Consider the following 24,254-nt stretch of genomic DNA (forward strand, 5'->3'; position numbering starts at 1 on the left):
GCGCCTGCCTGGCGGTTGTCTGGGGTTCCACATTAGGGTCTCTTGCAGCTTCCATTTCCTTATGTTCCTCATATTTTACATGAAAAAATCTTTTCATAATCATCTTCTGACAAATTATTTATATTTTCGGAAATGAATCATTTTTGCCATCAATCATTTTTTATTAATCAAATTTTGTTTGGAATCGTCTAATTTTTTTCCTAATTCTTTTGTCTTTATTTAGAGGACAAAAAAATAAAATATGAATATACCAGGTCTAGTTGTCAGTGATGCAACAGATGAAGGTCTAAATGACATGGTGGAAAAGCATCCAGAAGTTAAGGAATTCCAGCTTGGATCCAAGTACACATTTTTCTGTCATAGTGCAGGCTCATATAGCGGGTTACAGAATGTCCTGTCTTTGCCCAACCTTACCTCTATTGAAATAAAGAGAAAAATGAAGCCAATGCCTGTTCAGCTGTTAACTCTGCAGTCCACTTATCTTACCACACTTGGGTTATATAATATGAACATACCAGAGACATCAATTCTATCTCTACTGGACAGCTGCACTTCCAACTTGAGGGTTATAAACTTTCCATTAAATAAGAACATAACAGATTTAGTTCTTCTGAAAATTTTCAAAAAGTTTTGTAACTCTCTTAAAACTCTTGATCTGAGTAGGACCAAAGTTACTGGTGACACATTATCTGAGATCACTGAAACTTTGCCTAAAATAACAGAGCTCACCTTTTGCGCATGTTATGAGCTAACTGATACAGGTCTTTTAAATCTCGTTCGATTGGGTGGGATGACCCTTGTTATTATGAATATAGTAGACGCTAGAATGATAACTGGAGAAAAGTTGATGGAATATGAAGGAACCCTGCCCTGTTTGGAAACCTTTCACTTTTATGGAAATGGGGGATTGACAGATAAAGGCAAGATATCTTTAATTTGTTAAGTATTTAAAGGGTGTGTTTAATGTTCATTTAATGGTTCACATCTAATGCGCTTCATGGAACATTTGACTGAAAAATAAATAAAAATAAATTATAGCAATCAATAAATTAATTTAATTCAAATTTATTCTATTCTACTTTTCAGTTTTTATAAAAGGTCCATTGATCTCTTGATAATTCTGAGCCAGGAACTTTGTTCAGCTAGAGCTTAATCCGTTTCTAAAGAACCAAGTCTTATCTCTATCTTGCTCTTCTCTGTTCTCTCAAAGGATGAACTCAAAAGAATTGAAACAAATGACTAATTAGAAGTTAAGAAATTACTTTATAAACACTGATCTAATCTATGTTGCTCAAAATTTTATTTCTAATACATTGAGTTGAGATCTTTTTCTAACATAAGTAACTCTTGCTATCTCATTACAATCATAATTAAGATACCTCTATATTAAGGACTACAAGAGATAATCAGGATTTGTGGAGATAATCTCAAAGAACTGGATATCAGTGAGACCAATGTAACTGGGGAACATATTGAACACCACAATAGATCTCTTCCTGTTGTGGAGAGCATCAAGTGTCATGAAGCTCATAAACTAACAGACAATGGACTTCTACATTTACTCCGTCTTTGTGGGGATAATCTAAGAATTTTAGATTTAACAGAAACCCAGATCACTGGTGAAAGATTGTCTGAATTTTCAAGAATCCTTCCAGTTGAGTCTCTCCTATGTAATAAGTGCAGCAACCTCTCTGACAGGGGCCTAGTTCAGTTACTTCAGTTGTCTGGAAGCACGCTCAAGTATTTGGATATATCAGAAACTAATATCAGTGGAGATCTATTGTATGCTTACAATGGCGTTCTTCCATGTTTACTGGCACTGAATTGTGAGGAGAATCGAAATCTTACAGGGTATGCTGAGGCATCTACTCCGGTTTGGTGGGAGCACACTTAAATCCTTAAATGTCTCATCCACTCTCATATCTGGTGAAGGTTTGCTGGCTAATAACATAACCTTGCCTTGTCTGGAAGATCTCCAATGTTATAGTTGCAACAATCTAAATGATTTTGGATTGTTTGAATATCTCCAAGTATCTGGGAATACTCTTAAACACCTTGATCTTGAGAATACAGATGTAACAGGAGAGTTCATGTCTACCTATCAGGTAAGACTTGACAAATTTTCTACAAAAATTTAGTTTAAAAAGAGATTTTACTTAAGACTATTTCTGCAAAATGCTTTTCAAATTTGTTTTAACATGTTTATTTTTATAAATCGCCAATATCCAATAAATTAAGTGTATTTTTTAGGGAAATTTATCACCCTCCACCACTCTCTCAAAATTACAATTTTATTTTTTTGTGATCTTAAACAACAATAATAGTATTCCCCAATTTTATTTTATGAGAAAATTGTTCACCTATTTCAAAATACTCATAATACTCATAATATCTTACTGGTCGAAAAAGTTCTCTTGAGGCCCAGAATGATGAAAACTTCTAGCAATAAACCATAAAAGTTTTGGCTTATTAAAGCTAAAATACTTGGCTACTTTTCGAATTGTAGATAGAGATGGATGTTAATATTTTTTATATATATTCTACTGTTTACACTTAATAATCTTATTCTTTGGTCCAATTTACAAAAAGTATCAAAAAAGGCGGTAAATTTACTAAAAACAGGGTTATTTTTAACATTTTTACAGATTATTGAGTTTTCTGGCTTTTAGGCACACATTTCAAACTCAGTTAAATTGCAAATTAAACCTCTTAAAGTTATTATTTTCTTAATGCTCCAAAACCATTTCCGGGTAATCAAAAAAAAATTGTCCATTTAGTGAAAACCAATAAACTTCCTAGCCAAACGATTTGATTGACATATCTGTTTATCAGGGGGGTCTGCCCTGTCTAACAACTCTGGACATGGGGGATGCAGATGAACTCACAGAAACTGGACTAACGAACATTCTGAAGCACACTGGACCTGCGCTGGAGAAGTTGAATGTTTTTGGCTGTTCTAGGCTGACAGAACCCTTTCTAGAGAGTCTCCAAACCACTTATAATAATAAAAACAATGCTAACCTTGTCATATCTAGTGGTCCTGAAATTAAATGGGAACTTTCAAATTAGGATATTTTGTTAAAATTTTAATTGTCATACCTCTTTCAACAACTAAGTCTAAATTGCTAAACTCAAACTTTTTTTTAATAAAATAAATAATTTCAGATGGAAAAAAAGGAGAATCTATGAAGGAAGAAATGAAACGCATGATGGTTCCAGGTTATCCTTTGCAAGGTAATGTATATATTAAAACTGAGTTTTACTGATGAAAAGAAAGAGATCTGTAACTTATTTTATTGAAAGTTGTTACTGTAGTTATCCCTTGAGAAATTAATGTCAGGGCCAAATGTAAAAAATGGAAAAGTAAACAATGCTTTTTTGCCTCTGGCTTCATTATCTTAAAGTAAAAAGAACAATAGGACTTATCTTATTTAATCTAGATTTCAGTAAATTATAACTTTTATGGATACATTTTACTACAATTTATTTATATATACTACATTTTATTTAGTATTGTGTCTTTTAGTATGTGCAGTTGTCAACAGAAATTGTAGTTAACCTGTTTACTGCACCTTAGCAACTTATGTTTTAGCTTGCATTTGTACTGTTTCAGTAATTATGTTTGTTTTAAATCAACATCTTTTGCTTGCAAAAAAGCAAGTTCTCATTGCAACACAATTTAAATGGATTGTTAGTAAAAATTTATTTCAAACTGATCAAACTTGATGTGGTTTCCTTGAATTTTGTGTTTGGAAAATTGATTTGTGGCATTAATTATAATAATTAAGAAATCCGAAATAAATGTTTAAGTACCTTTGAGTGACTAGAATTAATTTAATACAAAATTTGTGTATTGCAAAAATCAGAGGATCAGTTACAAATAAAATTGATTTGAGTTTTGACTGGGATATTGCAACTTTGTGAGTTTGAATGTACTGTCAGCAACAAAGCGTTTTTAGTCATTTCCTCATTACAGATGCTAAAAATAAGAAGCCAATTTATGTTGATGGATTCCATATTCAATTCAGATTTAGCCAATACCACCTTTCATTTTTTTCAAACACGTCCTTTAAACATTTGATTTGGGGCCATGCATTGCACACTGCACAAACATTATTTCTCTTAGGGAATAAAATGATTTTCAAAGAGGGGGCTGGATAAAAAAAAATTATTTTTAAAGAAAATATACACCCTTGTCCGTGCATAGCATAAATCTAGATTATAGGGACTGTAAAGGAAAAATGAAAGTGGGTATAGACTGAAATTTGAGAATCTCAGGAGTTGATTGAGGCTTAAAAGAGTTCTATCTGATGTTCCTGTCTCGAAAAATTGTGTCAAAATTATACCTAAACCTTTTTTACAAGATTTGTAGTATTAAACAGATCATATTTAACAATTATACAACCAATCTGAAAACAATGATATCCCAGAGGAGCCTGAGAAACTCAAGTTTTCCTATTATTATTTGAATTTAATAATTTTTCATTTTTAATAGATATAATTGATAACATTATTTATGCATTCGGAACATGTCACCAGAACTCCAACCAATGGCACTGCAGTATTATTGTCACATGTCTCCGTCTATATCACATGACCAGTATACTGCACTGAATTGGATTGGAGGGAATTTTGGTCACTTGATACAGACGTATATCTGACATATTTATGTTTTGTTATAATTTTGACACAGTTTTATGTCAATTTCTCGAGACAGGAACATCAGATAGATTTCTTACAGGTATCCTTAGACTCTTGAAATTCTCAGGTTTCAGCCTATACCCCCTTTCATTTTTCCTTTACAGTCCCTTTAAGATTAAAAAATCGTTAAGTCTATTTAAAAACTAAGTATTGAAAACTAAATAGGTGAACCTGGACTTGACACTGTGTGTGCTGATGTTATCAGAAAAATCCTAACAGTGAGACCTTATATTTTATTTGACTGATAAAAATATTTTATTAATTGTATTTTTAGTTTCTGGATTCCAGGAGTTTAAAGAAGCTGAGAGAAGTATCATCATCCATCAGGGATAAGGTTGAGGAAAACAGCAAGATGGTACATTACTGGTCACTTACTTCAGAATTTTCCATAGAGAATCTTGAAAAGTTTGCTGATGAAGTTCAAACTGTTCTAGGTGATCTTTCTAATTCCAATTTCAACTATAAGGCTATAACCACTTTTTGATAAAATAAATGGAAAGCAATAAGAAATTCTAGTATTATTTCAGGTCTACTTGTTAATGATGCCACAGATGAGGGTCTCAAGTATTTTGCTAGAAAACATCCAGAAATTATAGAATTCCAGCTTGGATCTGATGACACTGACACTGACACTGACACTGACACTGTTTCTGTCACTGACACTGACACTAGTAAATGCTCACTTAATGGGTTACAGACAGTAATGTCACTTCCTAACCTGACCTCAGTGAAAATAAACAGGAAAATTCAGCCAATTCCAGACCAAAGCATCTTCAGTATGCTATTCATACTGTCCTCACGTCTGACCACTCTGGGATTATACAACTTACAAAATATTCCAGAAGAATCAATTCTTGTCCTACTACACAGCTGCAGTTCAAGCTTGAAGACAATTCATCTTTCAGGAAATTCAAATATAACTGACGTAATTCTCTTGAAAATCTTTCAAAAGTTTGGTAGCTCACTTGAATCACTTGACCTTTCTAATTCTAATGTCACTGGAGAGAAATTATCAGAATTCAATGGATCTTTACCTGTTATAACAGAGCTTGGTTTATTTAATTGCAAGCTAACTGACACAGGCTTGTTATATCTTCTTCATCTAGGTAGAAAAACCCTTGACAGCATGGTAATAGCGTATACTCCAATTACTGGCGAGAAGTTGAAAGAATTTGAGGGAACCATGGAATGCTTGGAGACCTTTGATTTCCATTCCTGTGAACAAATAACAGATGGAGGCAAGCTTACTTAAACATTTAATAAATTTTGTTTGAAAATAAATCAGAATTGAGAACTCAGAATCAAATGTTGTTTCATTTTAGTCTGAATGATTTACAGTTCAAATTCATTATACTTTTAAAAATTATTTAAAAGAAACAAAAATTTTATAAGTTCAAATCAAACTTAATGTTTTAGATTTTTTTTTTTACTTGGGAATAATTTTATTTTATCTAACAGGCAGATGATGAATGCAAGTTTTTATGGTTCATGCTAAAATATCTCTATATTAAGGACTACTGCAGATAATCCGGATTTGTGGATCTACTCTCACAGAACTGAACCTCAGTTTTACCCCTCTTACTGGGGAGGGTCTTGTTAACTGTACCAGTTCCCTTGAGAATGTGGAGAAACTGGATTGCTCATTTGCCTTTGAGCTCACTGACCATGGACTTTTCCAGTTACTCTCTCTTTGTGGAGATAATTTAGAAACCTTGAATATAGATGACACTTGTGTGACCTGCAATATGTTAAGTATTGAAAACCTTCCTCATATTCAGAATTTGAAATCTCTGAATTGCAGTTCAACGTCACTAGTTGACAGTGGGCTGCTTCAGTTGTTACGCTTGTGGGGAAATACACTCACACATTTGGACATTGGTGATAATGATATTACAGGAGAAGGTTTGTCGGAACTGGGAGTTTGCTCTTTGCCTTGTATTGAAGAAATTTCACTTTGGTGTGAGAATCTAAGTGATGATGGATTGGTGAAGTTTCTCAAATTATGTAAAAAAAACTGTTAAAAGCCTTTATATTGGGGGTTCTTCCAAGATAACAGGAGAAGGCGTGGATGGCATTGAGGTAAGACATGTCCGCCTAAGATTATTTTGTTTATCTATTTCAATTTTTGTATTAATATATTTGTCTTTAAATAAGAAATGTGTTTTTTATATCTAATGCTTGATATTCACCAAGAATGTAAATAGTTACCCCTCAAAAACCATTGTGTTTCACAGTAGTATCTAAAGAGGGCTTAAGTTAGTAAAGAAAAAATTGAGTCAGACTAAAACTTTGTTGTTAAATATTTAAGTCTGCTTACAATACTTGCCTACGCTTCTTATTGCAGATAGAGATAGATGTATAGTTAATATATTTTTTATATATATTCTACTGTTTACACTCAATATTCTTATTCTTTGGTCCAATTTACGAAAAGTATTAAAAAAGGCGTAAAACCTACTAAAAACCGGGTTATTTGTTAACATTTTCACAGATTATTGAGTTTTCTGGCTCTCGGGAACACATTTGCAAATTAAACCCCCTTTTTAAAGTAATTATTTTCTTAATGCTCCAAAACCATTTCCTGGTAATCAATAAAAGTTTTTCCCATTTTGTGAAAACCAACAAACTTACAAACCTAACTATTTGAATTGACATATCTGTTTATCAGGGGGGTCTGCCCTGCCTAACAACTCTGGACATCGGGGGTGCAGATGAGCTCACAGAAACTGGTCTACGGAGGATCCTGGAACATCCTGGACCTGCATTTAATAAACTGATTTACCAGTTTGAGGGTATTCCTAATTTTTCCGCATCCTTCATTCAAGATATCCAACAACAGTATCCAAACGTCACAATTTCTTCAGAAAAAGATTAACAGAAAATAAGACGGAAAAGGTTATCTCTCCTTATACTTAGTTACTCTTTAAATTACATCCTTCAATGGACTGTTAAGGCAAAATAAATGGTGGTATTGGCACGAAATCGACATGCAACATGTAAAATGACCCATGGCTTTAATAATTATTTTGACCTCAGAAATGAATTCTTCATGCTCAATTATCGGTAAATCTACATACAATATGTAAAATCTATGCTAAGATGACCCATAACGTAACTGCTAGTTACTAGCACGCCAGTCAGACTGCTCTAATAATCATTTTGACCTTCGAAATGAATACCTATAAATCAGCATACAACATGTAAAATCTGTGACCCATACCGCTGGCTACTAGCGCGTCGGTCAGAGTGCTCAAATTTTTTTCCTTATTTCAAAAATGAATTCCTTGTCCCGATTTACCTGTTGTATGCCAAACTTGATAAAACGGATAATCTCAAATAATTTTTAAAATGTGCGCGCGCGGGGGGACTTGAGTTTTTTTGGCGCAAAACTATTTAAGGATTACTTTTTTTAAACGATTAGAAGCACATCAAGTTCATTCACTAAAAGCGCGTGCGCGCGCATTTTTGTTCAGATTTTTAAAAAATTGAAATTTGCATTTACAATACATATTTTTGAGTTCACCTGCTAAGACCATGCTCAGTTATGTTTTTAAAACTGTTTTAATTTTCGTGCCCTCCTCCCCCCCCCCCCCCCCCCCCCCCCTCCTTTCATCATCAGTTTAAAATTTTTGGTTTGTCATTATTTGGTCTTATGAATTTTTCCAATGAAATTACAATTTCAGCGAGGTAGAAAAGGTTTTAATAGTAAAATCCGGTTTAACAAGTATACTTTGGTCAATACTTGTTTATAATTCAGGGCTATTTACTCCTGACTTAATTTGAGGCGGAATTGTTCTCAAAAATATAGAAGTTAAAAATTGAAAGAATATTTTTAGTTTTGACTGTTGATCATAATTAAAAGATTTTTTGTTTTGTAAATTATATGTATTCCTAATCTTACATTGAGTTTAAAAATAACTTATTAATTTAGTTGCTGGGTTTCTAACCAACTATCAATAATCACTGCACACTATAGACTAGAGTTATAGATTTCGACAAAAAGGGAATTTTCAAGTGAACCCTGTATTAAATTATGTTAATTGTGTTTATTTCATTTTGTGCATCTACTGCATAAATCTGCAAATCCTTTAAAGTTATCAATATTTGCTCAAACGAAGGTTTGAAGGCTACAGCTGTAAATGGGGCTATTATGTGGCCAATATCACATAAACTTTATTTAAGATTTATTGTCTTTTTCTAAGAAATTTCACAACTTTTAAAAAAAACTGTTCAACAATTTTTTTTCATGGATTCTTGTTTTAAAGTTCAGACAAGAGACAAACTCTTAAGTTTCCAACTCAAGCATGGACCTCCACACTTTTTTATCTCCAAGAAGTAATCTACATGTGGCCGAACTGGGCCTTATCTCATAAAATATGATTTTACAAAATTAGGGCTGTCCCAATATAATACACTTTAGGACTGTCCCGAATATAATACACTTTAGGTATGTACCGAATATAATACACTTTAGTTGTGTCCCGAATATAATACACTTTGGGAATGTCACGAATATATGTTCTTTTTGTTAAATTTGTTATATTTGTAATTTTTTATTTTATTTGCTTTGATTATAAAAAAGATAAGATTAGATTTTTTTCCCAAAAATATATATTTTTTTAAGTATGAACAATTTGTAAACACCCTGAATTAATTGTTTGGTCTGAATACAAACAATAGATAAATGTCCAGTTTATTTTTATAATTTCAGAAGAATGTTCTTCCTCCTTCTCTCTCCAGTCTTGGTTATCTAACAACGACAAAAAACGCTAAAAACTTCGCCTTTGGTTTGAAAACGTAACTTTCGTTGTAAGACAATTTTCACAGAAACAATAAAGTTATAAACTGAAAACTGCAATATTTATGTAAGCATCTTTTATACCTGAAGTAAATAATTCCGGGTTTAAAAATACAATCGACCAGAAGAAAATAATAAGAAAATGTGGCGATTTCTAGTTCAGAATCTTAGAAATCATGATAAGCAACTCTACAAAATAGATGAGGTATAGTACTATTAATTATTATTATCATTATTATTTTATTATTATTTTCACTATTCTCTCGTGCGTTTATACAAACTTCCCACCGGTCCGTAAGCGGATTGATATCCCATCCCTACACTGTTCAGTGTTCACACCTCACAGTCACACAACAAATATTGCAGAAATATAAAATCAATCCTATAAATACTTCATCCTGTAGAAGTGAATCCATATATACGCGTGGAAGGAATCCTTATTAATATTATCCCGTATATACTTAGTTATTATTATAGTTATTATTATTATTATTATTATTATTATTATTATTATTATTATCGTTATCGTTATCGGTATCGGTATATTATCGTTATCGTTATCGTTATCATTACCGGTATCGGTATCGTTATCGATATTGTTATCGTTATTATAATCGTTGCGTATGCCGACCAAACGGCTGGATTGAATGAGCTGTAATTTTTTTGTGGACACTCATGGCTAATTTTCCCTAAAAAAAATTCTAATTTTTTTATCCACGGGCAACTACAGGTCCTTCACCTAGTTATATATTTATTCCTATCTACAAATAAACAAGACATTCATATATATGTTGCGAAATACGTATAGCCGGCCAAACGGCTGGACCGATTTGTGGACACTCATGGGTGGCCGGGGGGTGTTATAGGCTGAAAAAAATCGATTTTTTGTTTTCAAATTTTTTTTGATTATTTTTTTTTCAACCTTTTTTTCACGGGCAACGCTGGGCCCTTCAGCTAGTTATCAATATTATTACTTTTTTATTGTTATTATTTTTTTGTAGGTTCCTGAGTATCAAAGGTTTAATCCTTACATTAGAACAGGATACAGGTCTTCACAAACCTACCTACAGTGCCTTAAGGTTAGATAAGGCGGAAAATGGCCGAAAGATGCCACAATTTGATTAGAAAAGAACCCTTTTGAACTGTGATATCTTTTCAAATTAAAATCTTTACATAAATTATCGTACCTGTATTTTGCTCTATAATTACATAATAATTTCATATGCACCTAAGAGTCAGGACCCACCTAGACAGAAGGTTTTTTTGTATTTTTTAACCCCAAAATTTTAATGGATCTCAAATTCCGATTTTTTAAATTACTTTTCAATTCCATTCTTTTTTTATTTCTTTTCTATAATTTAAAACTTGTTTGTTCAGTCTTTGCTGTATTTCCACAATGAAACGATGAATATTTGGACTCATGTTCTTGGATTTCTTGCCTTCGGAACCCTTCTTGCCTGGGATATGTATGCTCCGCCTAGTAAAGTATCCTGGGAGGTGAGCAGCGTAGTTCGTAAAATCACCACTAGATGTCTCTGTCAGGAAACTTTATCTAACGTATATTCAGGATTTTGCTGTGATCCTCTGCATTATAACGTGCTACCAGGCCTGTATGATCCTCTCAGCTGTTTATCACACCTTCACGGCACACTCCAAGCAAGTGTCTGACACCTGCCTTTGCCTTGATCTAGCCGGTAAACAAAAGTTTGGAAATTTAACAACAGATGTCTCCGATGTCAGAAGTTTTTCCTTATGCAAATTATAATTCTAGGAATTGCAGCTTCTATAACAGCTTCCTATGTTTCTGGAATCTACTATGCCTTCTTCTGCTCTCCTGATTGGAGAAACTTTTACCTTGTAACAGTAGGTAGGGTCATGCCCTTTCGTGTACAAATTGTAACAATTGAGTATTCAGTATGCAAGTCTAAAGTACAAGCAGGGTGCCCAACCTTGTGGATTAAATCCCCAGAAGTGCCAAATCTGGGGATTTTGAAAACCCTTGGGGATTTGTAGATATTCTGGGGATTTTAATATTTATTCTGATATTTCTGATATTCTGTCAAAAATTAATGAAAAACATGTCTCGAAATTATAGGAAAGTTTTCCTGTAACATATATATCTCTCTGAAAGGGGGTTGAGTTTTACATTTTTTTAAATTTAAATATTGTCAGTTTGTTAGATGAGTATTGTTAATCTGGACAACTTTTAGAAATAAAGTTTTCTGTAAAATTAAAATTTCCACGAGAAAATTAATTTAAAGGTAGAAAAAATTCACAAATGTTGCAGTTAGTAAATTTTTTTTTCAAAATATTACAATCTGAAGATGTCTGAGATTCCACTGACGCTCATTTGTTTTCATATCGGTATCTTGAAAATTGTTTAATCAGGATCAAAAAAAATATTTTTTGGAATTTTGGTTTAACATTAGTTTTTTGGCAATTTTTTTCAAAGTATGTAACATGAGCTCTGAATTGTAAGCAACTATTTTTTTCGAAGTGTGTAATGTGACTTTTAATCAATTTTTGTGTTTCAGAGTTTTAAATGAAACTATAACATTTGCACTGCAGTAAAGAGATCTGAAATTGCATCAGTTACAGAAATAAATGTTAAAAACTCTCATAAACCCTCCCAAAAAACTCTAAAAATTAAGCTTTTTTCTGCAGGAAAAATTGAGGATTTTGTGGATAAAAATTTGCCTTTCAGTGGATTTTTGACAATTTAGAGTTGGGCACCCTGAGTACAAGGTTATCCAAATACCCATAAAGGATGAAACTTCAGGTACAACGGTACAGAATTTAAATTACTAATTTGCATTAAAAAACTGTATGCTAAGCAGAAAACAAAACTTTACTTTAAATCGTAATTATTTTACTGTAGATCATCCTTTGTGGGTTCCTTCTTATTTGTAATGTACATATTTGTACTTCAAACTTTAATGTTATGTACTTTTTTCATCGTTCGTTGCCAATGTACCTTCAGTAAAATATTTGTTTTCTGAATCAATTATGAACTTCATTTAACTCGATGGTTTTAGCTAAAGTACAAATTGTTAGTGTACTTTTTTATTAACTATACGTAACGTACAACCATAATGTTAATATTTCCTTTCAGTAAATATTTACATTATTTATGTCCGAGATAAAATACTGTGCAAAGACAAAAACATATTTATTATCTTATAATTATTTGTTGTTAAAACTGGTTTTAAAAACTTAGAATTCAATTTAAAATGTTTTTTTTCAGGAATAATCATTACTCTTGGACTCCTCTTCAGAAATATTCTAAAGAACGATAAATATGTCAAAATTAGGAACATTGCTCATTTAAACGAATCATCATATTTCAAAGCGATGAGAAGAAAAATGGGATTTAACGTTTCTTCTGTTTTGCCTATTTTCCATTTCTTATAAAACACTAAGCTGAAAGAAAATTTGAAGGGTAAAAGCGTTAAATGTTGATTTTTCGCCACCATCATTTAAATATTTAATGAGAAAGCCGTTTACAGATTGGTTTACTTTGTACTCTGGGCCTTGTACGGTACTGTACCAGCCCTGCATTGGGTCTATCTCAGGTAAATATGTGTGTACATAATGTACTCCGTTTACGTTATACAGAGGCCTTAATAAATTGTTAATTTCTTTAAAAAGTTTTAATGTCCAAGAGATAAAGTTAATTTCTTTTGGTTTCTCTAAAGATCGAAATTGAGATCGAAAAAATCCTGAACAGCTGTTTTCAAAGCTAAATTAAAAGTGCCCATGTGAAGATCTGGATCATTGCATACAAAGATCGTACCTTTTACTTGTTTTCTAATTCTGATTTTATTTCCAGTATTTATAAAAAAAATATTTTATTGATATTTTACTTCTAGTGGAGGTTTTGGAGATGAGATTGTAAGAATATTTTTGCCACGAATTGGTAAGTATTAATTAATTAATTAATTAGTAAAGGACCGAGTTGAAGTATTTTCAGCCAAGCCTTTTATCCTAAAATGATTTAGCCGGTAGCAACCAGCGTATTTTCTTTTATCCTAAAATGATTTAGCCGGTAGCAACCAGCGTATTTTCTATTGAAAAATCTTGATTAATTCTGTGTATAAAGCAAGTCAGGTTCAATTTTTCAGTGTGTGCAATGAATTACATAAATTCAGTAAATTCAATTAATGCATTGAGTTAATTCTTTTATCCACCTTAACCCCCCCCCCCCTCTTTCTTCCTAAGCTCTGAATTCGACGTATTTAGGCTTAAATCCAAATTGAATGCAACTTTACTTAACTTATTTGATCATTTTTTGATGAATTTTGACGGGACTGAGTCATGCACTGAAGACCAAATATTAAGTGACCCGCAAATTATTGATTTAAATGTCTGATGTTTTTTCATTTTGAAAATTGATTAATTTAAATTTTTTTCCTATAGAAAAAGCGTATTTATGTTGCAGAAATGTAGGAGTGTTATCAAAGTAAACATTTCATTATTGATCTGTCAAGGGTATCATTGTGAATCGATCATGACACTCTTTAAATGAAGTCTACAGTCAGTGGCGCAACTAGGGTGGGGGCGAACCGAGTTTCGCCCCCTCAGCAAATTTCGCCCCCCTCTTGCCCCCCTCCCCTTACTTGACTCCAGCATGATTTGTGGACCATCTTTTATCAAATTTTGTCAATGAAGAAAAAATTCCCAAATATTTCTCTGGCGCTTCGCGCATAATTTCTGATAGAATTTGTAACTATTTTCTCGTTTTTGAATTGAGGAAAGTCAGTCAATCTTAATTAATTCTCTCTAAGAAACCTGTACATATGTTGCAATAACAAGAATAATAAGGATTATATATCAGACTATTAGAACTTTTGCACACTATTAGAGGAAAACAGGATAAGCCTGGGACATTTTTAGATAAAGCTATATGATGATAAAAATGTATCCAGAATTCAAATGTACAACAAATAACTAGAAATAACTAGAAATAACTTATACGTTGCCTAACTTTTGGTTTGCTTCATCAAATAATTAGAAAAAACCAGTAAAATCCTCTTTGTTGCCAAAAGAAACTACGTCCTAACTTTCACAATGCATTGAACCATTTCATTGTTGCTAAAAAGATTTCTAGGCCTCTTCAGGCTGTATAGACACACCCTTTCTTCTTCGCAAGTGAGACATCGTTGTAATTTCCCAACCATATATAAACATTGTATTTTTCATTATACTTTACTATGTACTGGAAAACTAGGAAAGAGGGACTTCGATCAAAAAGACGAAATATATTGTCAAGTACTGCCAGGAACTATTTAATACTTAGAACTGCACAGACCTACGATTAAAGGGACTATACATTACATAGTATAGTATAGTGTAGTGTATAATGGACAAATATTACTAGTGGATGATAGATGAATAGAGGATTTTATATACATAGTGAATATGACTAAGCCAGTGACTAACAGACGCTAAGAAATACACGAAAAGACACTAGAAGAATCGATTTTTTTTGGCGCTTTGCGCACATGTTTAATTTACTAATGTCGTTCATATTAAAACTGTATGAAGAAAAAAAAATTTAAAACAAGAACAAGCCATTCATATTGTAAGAATTAAGTTTTTTATTAAGCAAGCCAACCCTTCAACAAATAAAAAGTGCTGTTTTTTTACTTCAAATCCTTAAATTGCAGCGGTTTTTTATTTTTCGAATGGGGAACTATCCCTTTAAGTTGTTATTGTTAAGTGATAATGTACGCAATCAGTGGGTTAGCTTTCCTCTTCTATATCGGGAAAATACCTGAAAGGTTTGGTCCTGGAAAGTTCGACTATCTAGGTAAAAAAAATATTACTAATCTTTATTTTTAAGTTTTAAATGATAATTTCCCCTCACACAGACTTTTTTTTATAGAAATTGAATTCATTGTACTTCTGATAAAATGGTTCGATAATCTATATCACAGAAAATATAAAAACGAAACAAATTTTTTTTCATTTTATTTTTTTAAGCATAATATTTTTTACACCCAACATTATTTTTGTGCTGATCAATGTGTATTAAATATCTCCAAGTTTTGAATAAGAGTTTTCGAGAACAAAAATCATTATTTCTTTTCTCTTTTCTGTAAAGGGAGTTCTCATCAGTGGTGGCATGTTCTGATCTTCCTCTGTCTGGCCTACTGGCACAATACAGGGTTCACCTTCGCAGAATTCAGGTTTTGTTTCATTAGGGGTTAATTGATTGATTGAGCGGTTAATTGATTGGTTGGTTGATTGATGATTGATTGATTGATTGATTGATTGGTCGATTGGTTGGTCGATTGATTGTTTAAGTAGTTGTTTGGTTGCATTAATGATTTATAAAATAAGACCTTCAGGATTTTTCTTGTATTGATCATCATGATCAATTACATTTTCAGAGGCCGTTTTTCACTGATTTATTCATTGATAGATTTTTCCTTGATCAGACGTTGGTTTATGAACTGATTGATTGGCTGTTGAAATTACCAACTGATTTTAATTTATTTAGATTAAACATTGAACAAACGTTTTGACAATTGCTGACAGGGTTATTAATTGGTTTGTTGACTGATTGATTGATTGATTGATTTATTGATTGATTGATTGATTGATTTTCTAGACTGGAAAATCAATGTGCTCCAAGCATAGACCCAGCACTGAAGCAGAGAATACTGGAAAAGTTTTGGATCAACTTTTAATATTTTTGGCTTCCACAAGTTCACAGAGTACATTTAAATTATGAAGCATCTTTGCAAACATACATAATGAATATGTGTTTTATGTATGGTAGAAAGTAATTATAAAGTATATTGTATGTTGTATGTTCAATTTAAGTAAACAAAGTTATGTCAGTTTGAAATTTTACCGGTGATTTGTAGTCTTTATTTTTTTATTACATTTTACAGTTTTCTTCAAATTTTTGTTTAACTTTTAATGTTGTTGAACGTTGTAAGACAAAATAAATTTTGATAAGTTTTATAAAATTGTTAATAAGGTGTTTTGTTATATTTTGGATAATCTTTATTCTATATAAATTGTAAAAACTATGAAAACTTTAAACAAATACATTTTATGTATATTAAACGATACAGTACAATATTTAATATTCCATGCATTCCATTGGGCTATAAGTAATTTTGAGGGATTTTCATGTTCAATGATTTTTGAAATCTTCCTAAAACTTGAGGAGATTAAGGAGATAAAATTAGTTTTCGTCTCATTTCTTGATTTAATAAAAACATTAATTTTACAAATTAAAGAATTCCAACTTGCCTTTTTTGATAATTTGACTGCACTGAAAAATTTTGTAATAAAATAATCTTATTTTTGATAATTCTTTATTAATATCTCTTTTAAAAAAAATAATGTTATAGCAAATATTCTGTGATTTAACATTAAGAAGCTAAATTTTTCTTGAAAATAAGTATTTTATCGGCTTGTAAAGGCTCAAAAGCAAATCAGTATTATTTGTTTTTTTGCCTCTTGGTTCAAAATTTTCTGTCTGAAAATTGTTATTTTTCATTTTAATCAAATAAAAAGTGATATTTTAAGACTCTAAGTAAATATTCAACTTTACATTTATAATTGCATAAACATTTACTTCGTTGTAAATCTGTTAAAATAATATGAATGAGTAAACAATAATATTTAAAAAAAAAATAAAAATCTGACCTTTTCAAAAGGTGCGTTTCTTAGCAATCAGAGTTTTCCGATAATATTTGATATCAATATTTATAATCAGTTCTTTTATCTTATATCTTATATCTTATATCTTATATCTTATATCTTATATCTTATATCTTATATCTTAAATTTAATATCTTAAATCTAATATCTTGGATTTGCACTTTCAAAGTTTAAAACTCATGTTTTATGGTCGAATTTTTTCAGAAATCATGTCTGTTGATAGTTATCAAACCCCATTAAACAGTCGCTACTCAAGCGCAGAAATGCAGTTTAATTTCAGGTGAACCAAGGTTATAATGCAGGGAAAGTTAATTGCAGTTGCGTTCTCTCTGAGCGGAATTTGTAAACAAGAATAGATGTATCAGTGTTCGTTTAGTATCCGAGGAGGATAAAAGCATTGAATTTTGATAATTTTGATAATTCTCATATTAGTTTCCAATGACCAGAATATTTCATTGAATTTTTATGTGAAAGATGGATCCCATGTCAGGCTTCAACATCTGTCTTGTGTTTACATTACCGCCTAGAGACAGTACACTGCAGTACGAAAGACGCGTACACCTCTGAAATAACTTTCCCTTGCATTATAACCTTGAGGTGAACTATGTAGAAGTGTATACTGTACCCTTCAGTGTACATGATGAACATGAGAAAAAAAAATTGACTATTGAAGTACCACATTTTTGAATATGTAAAACTGGAAAACGCCATTAATTTTAATGTAAACTAAACAAGGGTACGATAATCTAGAATGAAATAATTGCATAAGCCCTACAACCATGGATGCAGTTGATGGATCTCGAAACTCCCTAGGATTTACATTTGTTATGTCATAGAAGAAAGTAATTTTTTTCTGAGATGACCTTTAAAGTCGTCTTGCAAGGCAGTTTACCCCTTGAGGAGTTCATTTTCTGATATTTTAATTGTTCATTTTACGTACAAGGTTTTATAAGCAATGTAAAAATGGGAATTCTTCATAGAACCTTTATATGATATTTTTTCCTTTTTCTTATTTTTCCTATCAAATTTAGCTATTTCTGACCCTAAAAGTTTTTAAATTCAGTAAACACAAAAAATTCATTGGTGGATTTATGGATTAAATTAAATGTTAAACTAATGTTAGTGACCGAAAGAAGTTTTCCACGTGGCGGAAGTTATGGTTGCTGTTGGCCGAAGCAGAGAGGGAGCTGGGATTAGGTGAGATCAACCAACAGGGGTGTATCTAAACAAATTAACTAAGATCAGGGGGAAACTGATATATTTGACGTAAGAAGTTTTCCCATCCTTTTTCACACTTGTTTTTATTCATTTTCCTTAATCCGCGAATAAAACCACAAAAAATTAGCTTTTTGCAAACATACTTAATCTTTAGAGGAAAAATTATTTTAAAACTTGGGGGGCGTTGGGGTTTAATGATTTGTTTTCAGGAAAAGAACAAGCAAGCTAATACTATACTATTAAAGATTTAGGGTTTGTTTTTGCTTTGATGTAAACCTTAAGACGGATTTCAATTCTGAGAATTAAAGATAAGAAGGGTTTCAATTCTGAGATTTAAAGAAAAGACGGATTTCAATTCTGAGATTTAAAGAAAAGAAGGGTTTCAATTCTCAGATTTAAAGATAAGAAGGGTTTCAATTCTGAGATTTAAAAATACTACTCTTAAAATTCACCAGCAACGTTTTTCTTGCTATGGATTTTGGCTAGTATACTTTACACCAAGCTAAACTGAAGTATTCTAAGAATTTATTTTCCTATCTTTTTAGTTATTAATTGAACAGAATGAATTCTAGTATTCTGTCTAGAAATCAGTGAGGAACAACTGCAAGAAATGCGGGAAAATCTGGATAATATTGATTTTGCATTGGCTGCTCAGGAGGAAAAGAAACTGAGGTAATAAAAAGGAAAGAATTTATTTTGCATGATTTCCACAAATTGGTGATTTAATTATCATCATCAACGTGATTTAGACATGATGTCATGGCTCATGTTCACACATTTGGAGCTGCATGTCCCAAAGCTGCTCCGATAATTCATCTCGGAGCTACCTCGTGTTATGTCGGGGACAACACGGATCTGATCCAGCTTAGGTTAGTCTAGTATTAAATAATCATGTGTAAATAACAATTCACATCGTGATGTGGTCGGTGTTTTTATCAACACAACGACTTTTCTTTCAAGTTTTGATTTCGAACTAGCTTTTTCAAAAGAGAAGTTGTTAATTGAAAGCTTCTCTCTGTTTCCATGTTTATGTGTATCCATTCTGTTGGAAAGCTTGGTAGGTTTTAAAAAACGAAATCAAAAGTCGTCTTGTATTGATAAATATACGACGACGACAGTACAATAAGTGATTTTCTATGATTTAAAAAAAAATTTAATAAGATATGAAATGGGTCCTAAGTAATTATTTTTAGGGATGGCTTAGATATTCTTCTTCCCAAGGCTGCTCGCTGTATCAGCCGACTGGCAGCATTTGCAGAAGAGTTCAAAGATCTTCCAACACTTGGTAATCACAACAAGAAGTTTAATCATTAAATTTCGTGGATTTTCAAAAAATGTTTCGTTTGTTGGACGACCGTGTCTAATAGTCATAATATCCACCCGTATTGGTCCTAACTTCCTAAGGCCCTAAGGTACATCTTGGCGTGACATATATATATATAAAGTTGTTCTCTCTGTTTATATGTCTGTACGTTTGCTTGTCCAATCATAACTTGGAAACTCTTGGACCGATTTGTTTAAATTTTGGTTGGGGAACTCTGGAGACCCACGGGGATGTTGGGATTCTAAGTTGGGTGGGTAAATCGTTAAGTGCGGGTAAACGGCGGGAGTAACTTTTAGTAACTTTGGCAGCGCTGGGTTCCCAAGCTAGTCTCCAATAATTTAGATTCCATCCCCAGTTAATGATTCCGTAATTCAAATAAACAACCTGTGACATTTTAAAAAAGCAACTGATAACTTACCTTATATATCTTTACAGTTTACCTTATATATCTTTACAGTTTACCTTATATATCTTTACAGTTTACCTTATGTATCTTTACAGTTTACCCTATGTATCTTTACAGTTTACCTTATATATCTTTACAGTTTACCTTATGTATCTTTACAGTTTACCTTATGTATCTTTACAGTTTACAACATGATGTTGTAGACCTGCGATATTTTAAGTTCTACTAGATCAAAAAGTCAAAGTTTGAAATATCAAATATTTACACTTGAATTGCAAAGATATTGGGATAAGAAATTATAGTTTGAGACAAGTGATCAGCTCATTTTGAACAACAGTTCGGAAACCTAACTCTACCAATGATTATATCCAAGGTTTACACACCTCCAGCCTGCCCAGTTAACAACAGTTGGGAAACCTAACTCTACCAATGTTTCTATTCAGGGTTTACACACCTCTAGCCGACCCAGTTAACAACAGTTGGGAAACCTAACTCTACCAATGTTTCTATTCAGGGTTTACACACCTCCAGCCTGCCCAGCTAACAACAGTTGGGAAACCTAACTCTACCAATGTTTCTATTCAGGGTTTACACACCTCCAGCCTGCCCAGCTAACAACAGTTGGGAAACGAGCTTGTCTCTGGATTCAAGAACTTGTAATGGATGAATACAATCTAGCAGGAAAATATTCAATTTTATTTTTTTGATGAAGCTTCACGTTTTTACAGTTGAAGTGTTATCTGTTTCCTAACTAAATTCTTGAAAAAAAAACTCGGCAAAATCAAAATATGTTGAAGACGTCCCAAAATGTCGGACTTTTTAAAAAATATTTTAATCCGATTTGATTTGATTGAGTGAATTTGATTTTATTTGATTTGATCTGATTTGATTTGATTGTATTGGATCTGATTGGATTTTAATTGGACTTGGACTTGGACTTGGACTTGGTCTTTGACTTGGACTTGGACTTGGACTTGGACTTGGACTTGGACTTGGACTTGGACTTGGACTTGGACTTGGACTTGGACTGAATTTAGATATTAATTGTTGAATATTTATCAGAGACTAGAAACAATCTAAGATTTAGAGGTGTAAAGGTAAGGATTCAAAGTTTAAAGAATATGTTCCCTGAAAATAAAACTTGAATTTTCGAATTTTTCTTGGAAAAATCCATCTAAAATATTGGGTTTTATGTTCACAGGGTACAACAGGAACTCAGGCTTCCTTTCTACAACTTTTCGATGGAGATCATGCAAAGGTAAAAAAATAAGTTTTTCATAAATATAATTTTTTTATTTTAGATTTTTCTTAATCATGTGACTTTGTAAGGAACAGAAACATTTTCAAAATTTACAAATATATATAATCAATGATCAATTAAGAGGAGCGTTGACCCCTATTTTATTGAATGATGGGTTGTCTGCTAATAATAATGATAATAATCTATAATGATAAAACAAATTGAGTATTTTGAGATCTAATTTTTCATGTTTAGGTTAAGCAGTTGGATGAAAAAGTGACTACTAAAGCTGGGTTTGCTAAAGCCTACATGGTTACAGGGCAAACATACTCAAGAAAGGTACTAATCAAGGACAGCGGTCTGAATAATTCCATTTCTCATCGCAAATGGGATCAGGGTTGAAAATATACTTTCTGTGTCATTGTGAACTTGGAAAGCTTTTTGTGTACAATTAATGTACTTCAAAAATGTGTATTGTGTACTGCATGCATTATGGGTGTTAAAAGAGTAACTTTTTTGTACTACTTGACATCATACTTCCAATTTTTTGCAATAACAAAATAGTTAATTTCTGCCCCTTATATCATTCGATTTCCATTTGAAATCGAATTTGGATGGAATTCAAGGGATTCGGCTTTGGGATTTGGTGAAATATTACAAACAACTTTATGCTCTTAATTAAAAATTGTACTACCATGCCAAGCCGGTTTCTCAATAAGTCAATCGACCCAGAAGCAGGCAGAAAACCTGGTTTATTGTTAGATCTGTGAAAATATATTCTTGTAGGTTGATGTTGATGTTATTAAATATGTACTTGTAGGTTGATGTTGATGTTATTAAATATGTACTTGTAGATTGATGTTGATGTTTTTTAAGATGTACTTGTAGGTTGATGTTGATTGTTGATGTTATTAAAGATGTACTCGTAGGATGATGTTGATATTATTAAATATTTACTTGTAAGTTGATGTTGATATTATTTAAGTTGTACTTGAAGGTTGATGTTGATGTTATTAAATATGTACTTGTAGGTTGATGTTGATGTTATTAAATATTTACTTGTAGGTTGATGTTGATGTTATTTAAGTTGTACTTGAAGGTTGATGTTGATGTTATTAAATATTTACTTGTAGGTTGATGTTTATGTTATTTAATATGTACTTGTAGGTTGATGTTGATGTTATTAAATATTTACTTGTAGGTTGATGTTGATGTTATTTAAGTTGTACTTGAAGGTTGATGTTGATGTTATTAAATATTTACTTGTAGGTTGATGTTTATGTTATTTAATATGTACTTGTAGGTTAATGTTGATATTATTAAATATTTACTTGTAGGTTGATGTTGATGTTATTAAATATTTACTTGTAGGTTGATGTTGATGTTATTAAGTATGTACTTGTAGGTTATGGTTGATGTTATTAAATATGAACTTGTAGGTTTATGTTGATGTTATTTAAGTTGAACTTGAAGGTTGATGTTGATGTTATTAAAGATGTACTTGTAGGTTGATGTTGATGTTATCAAATATTTACTTGTAGGTTTATGTTGATGCTATTTAAGTTGTACTTGAAGGTTGATATTGATGTTATTAAAGATGTACTTGTAGGTTGATGTTGATGTTATCAAATATGTACTTGTAGGTTGATGTTGTTGTTATTAAATATGTACTTGTAGGTTGATGTTGATGTTATTAAATATGTACTTGTAGGTTGATGTTGATGTTATTAAATATGTACTTGTAGGTTGATGTTGATGTTATTAATTATTTACTTGTAGGTTGATGTTGGTGTTATTAAATATGTACTTTTAGGTTGATGTTGATGTTATCAAATATTTACTTGAAGGTTTATTTTGACGATATTAAATATTTACTTGTAGGTTGATGTTGATGTTATTAAAGATGTACTTGAAGGTTGATGTTGATGTTATTAAATATTTACTTGTAGGTTGGTGTTGATGTTATTAAATATGTACTTGTGGTTGATGTTGATGTTATTAAATATGTACTTGTAGGTTGGTGTTGATGTTATTAATTTTTGAATTGAGGAAAGTCAGTCAATCTTAATTAATTCTCTCTAAGAAACCTGTACATATATTGCATTAACAAAGCAAGAATAATAAGGATTATATCAGACTATTAGAACTTTTGCAGACTATAAGAGGAAAACAGGATAAGCCTCTGACATTTTTAGATAAAGCTATATGACGTTAAAAATGTATCCAGAATTCAAATGTACAACAAATAACTAGAAATAACTAGTAATAACTTATACATTGCCTAACTTTTGGCTTGCTTCATCAAATAATTAGAAATAACTAGTAAAATCCTCTTTGTTGCAAAAAGAAACTACGTCCTAACTTTCACAAAGCATTCAACCCTTTCATTGTTGCTAAAAAGATTTCTAGGCCTCTTCAGGCTGTATCGACACAACCTTTCTTCTGTGCAAGAGAGACATCGTTGTAATTTCCCATATATAAACATTGTATTTTTCATTATACTTTACTCTGTACTGGCAAACAAGGAAAGAGGGACTTCAATCAGAAAGACTAATATGGCTTATAGACAGACGAAATATATAGTAAAGTACTGCCAGGAACTATTTAATACTTAGGAGTGCATAGACCTACGATTACATAGTATAGTGTAGTGTATAAGAAGAACAGAATTTTTTGGCGATCCGCGCACATGTTTAATTTACTAATGTCGTTCATTTTAAAACACAAGAACATATTGTAAGAATTTGGTATTTTATTAAGCAAGCCAACCCTTCAACAAATAAAAATGGCTGTCCCTTTAAGTTGTTATTGTTAAGTGATAATGTACGCAATCAGTGGGTTAGCTTTCCTCTTCTATATCGGGAAAATACCTGAAAGGTTTGGCCCT

At 31.8% G+C, this 24,254-nt stretch overlaps 3 protein-coding genes across 8 annotated transcripts; all 3 read left to right on the forward strand.

The window, feature by feature from the left end:
• Positions 1-180: 180 nt before the first annotated feature.
• Positions 181-9,230, forward strand: LOC111716808 (F-box protein At3g58530). Of its 6 annotated transcripts, none has more exons than XM_023492295.1 (9): positions 181-565; positions 1,392-2,105; positions 2,833-3,234; positions 4,867-4,919; positions 4,976-5,135; positions 5,229-5,939; positions 6,214-6,780; positions 7,370-7,596; positions 8,967-9,230. In XM_023492295.1, the coding sequence occupies exons 3-7, from the start codon at positions 3,186-3,188 to the stop codon at positions 6,720-6,722; spliced, it is 1,482 nt and encodes a 493-aa protein (XP_023348063.1). In that variant the 5' UTR covers positions 181-565; positions 1,392-2,105; positions 2,833-3,185; the 3' UTR covers positions 6,723-6,780; positions 7,370-7,596; positions 8,967-9,230. The 6 variants fall into 6 exon arrangements, with proteins under 6 accessions (XP_023348063.1, XP_023348062.1, XP_023348065.1 ...); XM_023492294.1 differs by lacking the exon at positions 8,967-9,230 and adding an exon at positions 8,633-8,918; XM_023492297.1 differs by lacking the exon at positions 8,967-9,230 and having other exon boundaries at positions 5,229-5,606; positions 5,808-5,939; positions 7,370-7,736.
• A 186-nt stretch (positions 9,231-9,416) lies between these two features.
• LOC111716810 (progestin and adipoQ receptor family member 3) lies at positions 9,417-16,348 on the forward strand. Its single transcript, XM_023492299.1, has 11 exons — positions 9,417-9,704; positions 10,501-10,578; positions 10,877-10,996; positions 11,067-11,193; positions 11,271-11,366; positions 12,744-12,810; positions 13,006-13,071; positions 13,369-13,415; positions 15,219-15,308; positions 15,603-15,687; positions 16,113-16,348. Exons 1-11 carry the CDS (start codon positions 9,642-9,644, stop codon positions 16,189-16,191), a joined length of 918 nt encoding a protein of 305 aa, XP_023348067.1. The 5' UTR covers positions 9,417-9,641; the 3' UTR covers positions 16,192-16,348.
• A 1,014-nt stretch (positions 16,349-17,362) lies between these two features.
• LOC111716811 (adenylosuccinate lyase) lies at positions 17,363-24,244 on the forward strand (the record flags this gene model as incomplete). Its single annotated transcript, XM_023492301.1, has 12 exons — positions 17,363-17,459; positions 18,303-18,376; positions 18,982-19,069; positions 19,147-19,266; positions 19,591-19,682; positions 20,713-20,808; positions 21,190-21,224; positions 21,329-21,385; positions 21,623-21,706; positions 22,875-22,904; positions 23,317-23,383; positions 24,184-24,244. Coding segments are annotated over exons 1-12 (875 nt in total), but the record flags the coding sequence as incomplete, so codon positions are not given.
• Between the last annotated feature and the right edge of the window lie 10 nt (positions 24,245-24,254).

The sequence above is a fragment of the Eurytemora carolleeae genome, unplaced genomic scaffold (assembly GCF_000591075.1).
Source record: "Eurytemora carolleeae unplaced genomic scaffold, Eaff_2.0 scaffold2215, whole genome shotgun sequence".
Lineage (NCBI taxonomy): Eukaryota > Metazoa > Arthropoda > Copepoda > Calanoida > Temoridae > Eurytemora > Eurytemora carolleeae.

What these genes read in the sequence shown, in the direction of transcription:
- LOC111716808 (XM_023492295.1), top strand. Translation starts at nt 3,186, where the DNA reads ATGAAGGAAGAAATGAAACGCATGATGGTTCCAGGTTATCCTTTGCAA. An exon ending in TTATCAGAAAAATCCTAACA is followed by an intron (nt 4,920 to 4,975) that starts GTGAGACCTTAT and finishes TTGTATTTTTAG; the next exon opens with TTTCTGGATTCCAGGAGTTT. An exon ending in TGAACAAATAACAGATGGAG is followed by an intron (nt 5,940 to 6,213) that starts GCAAGCTTACTT and finishes CTCTATATTAAG; the next exon opens with GACTACTGCAGATAATCCGG.
- LOC111716810 (XM_023492299.1), top strand. Translation starts at nt 9,642, where the DNA reads ATGTGGCGATTTCTAGTTCAGAATCTTAGAAATCATGATAAGCAACTC. An exon ending in AACTCTACAAAATAGATGAG is followed by an intron (nt 9,705 to 10,500) that starts GTATAGTACTAT and finishes ATTTTTTTGTAG; the next exon opens with GTTCCTGAGTATCAAAGGTT. An exon ending in CTTTTACCTTGTAACAGTAG is followed by an intron (nt 11,367 to 12,743) that starts GTAGGGTCATGC and finishes GTTTTTTTTCAG; the next exon opens with GAATAATCATTACTCTTGGA.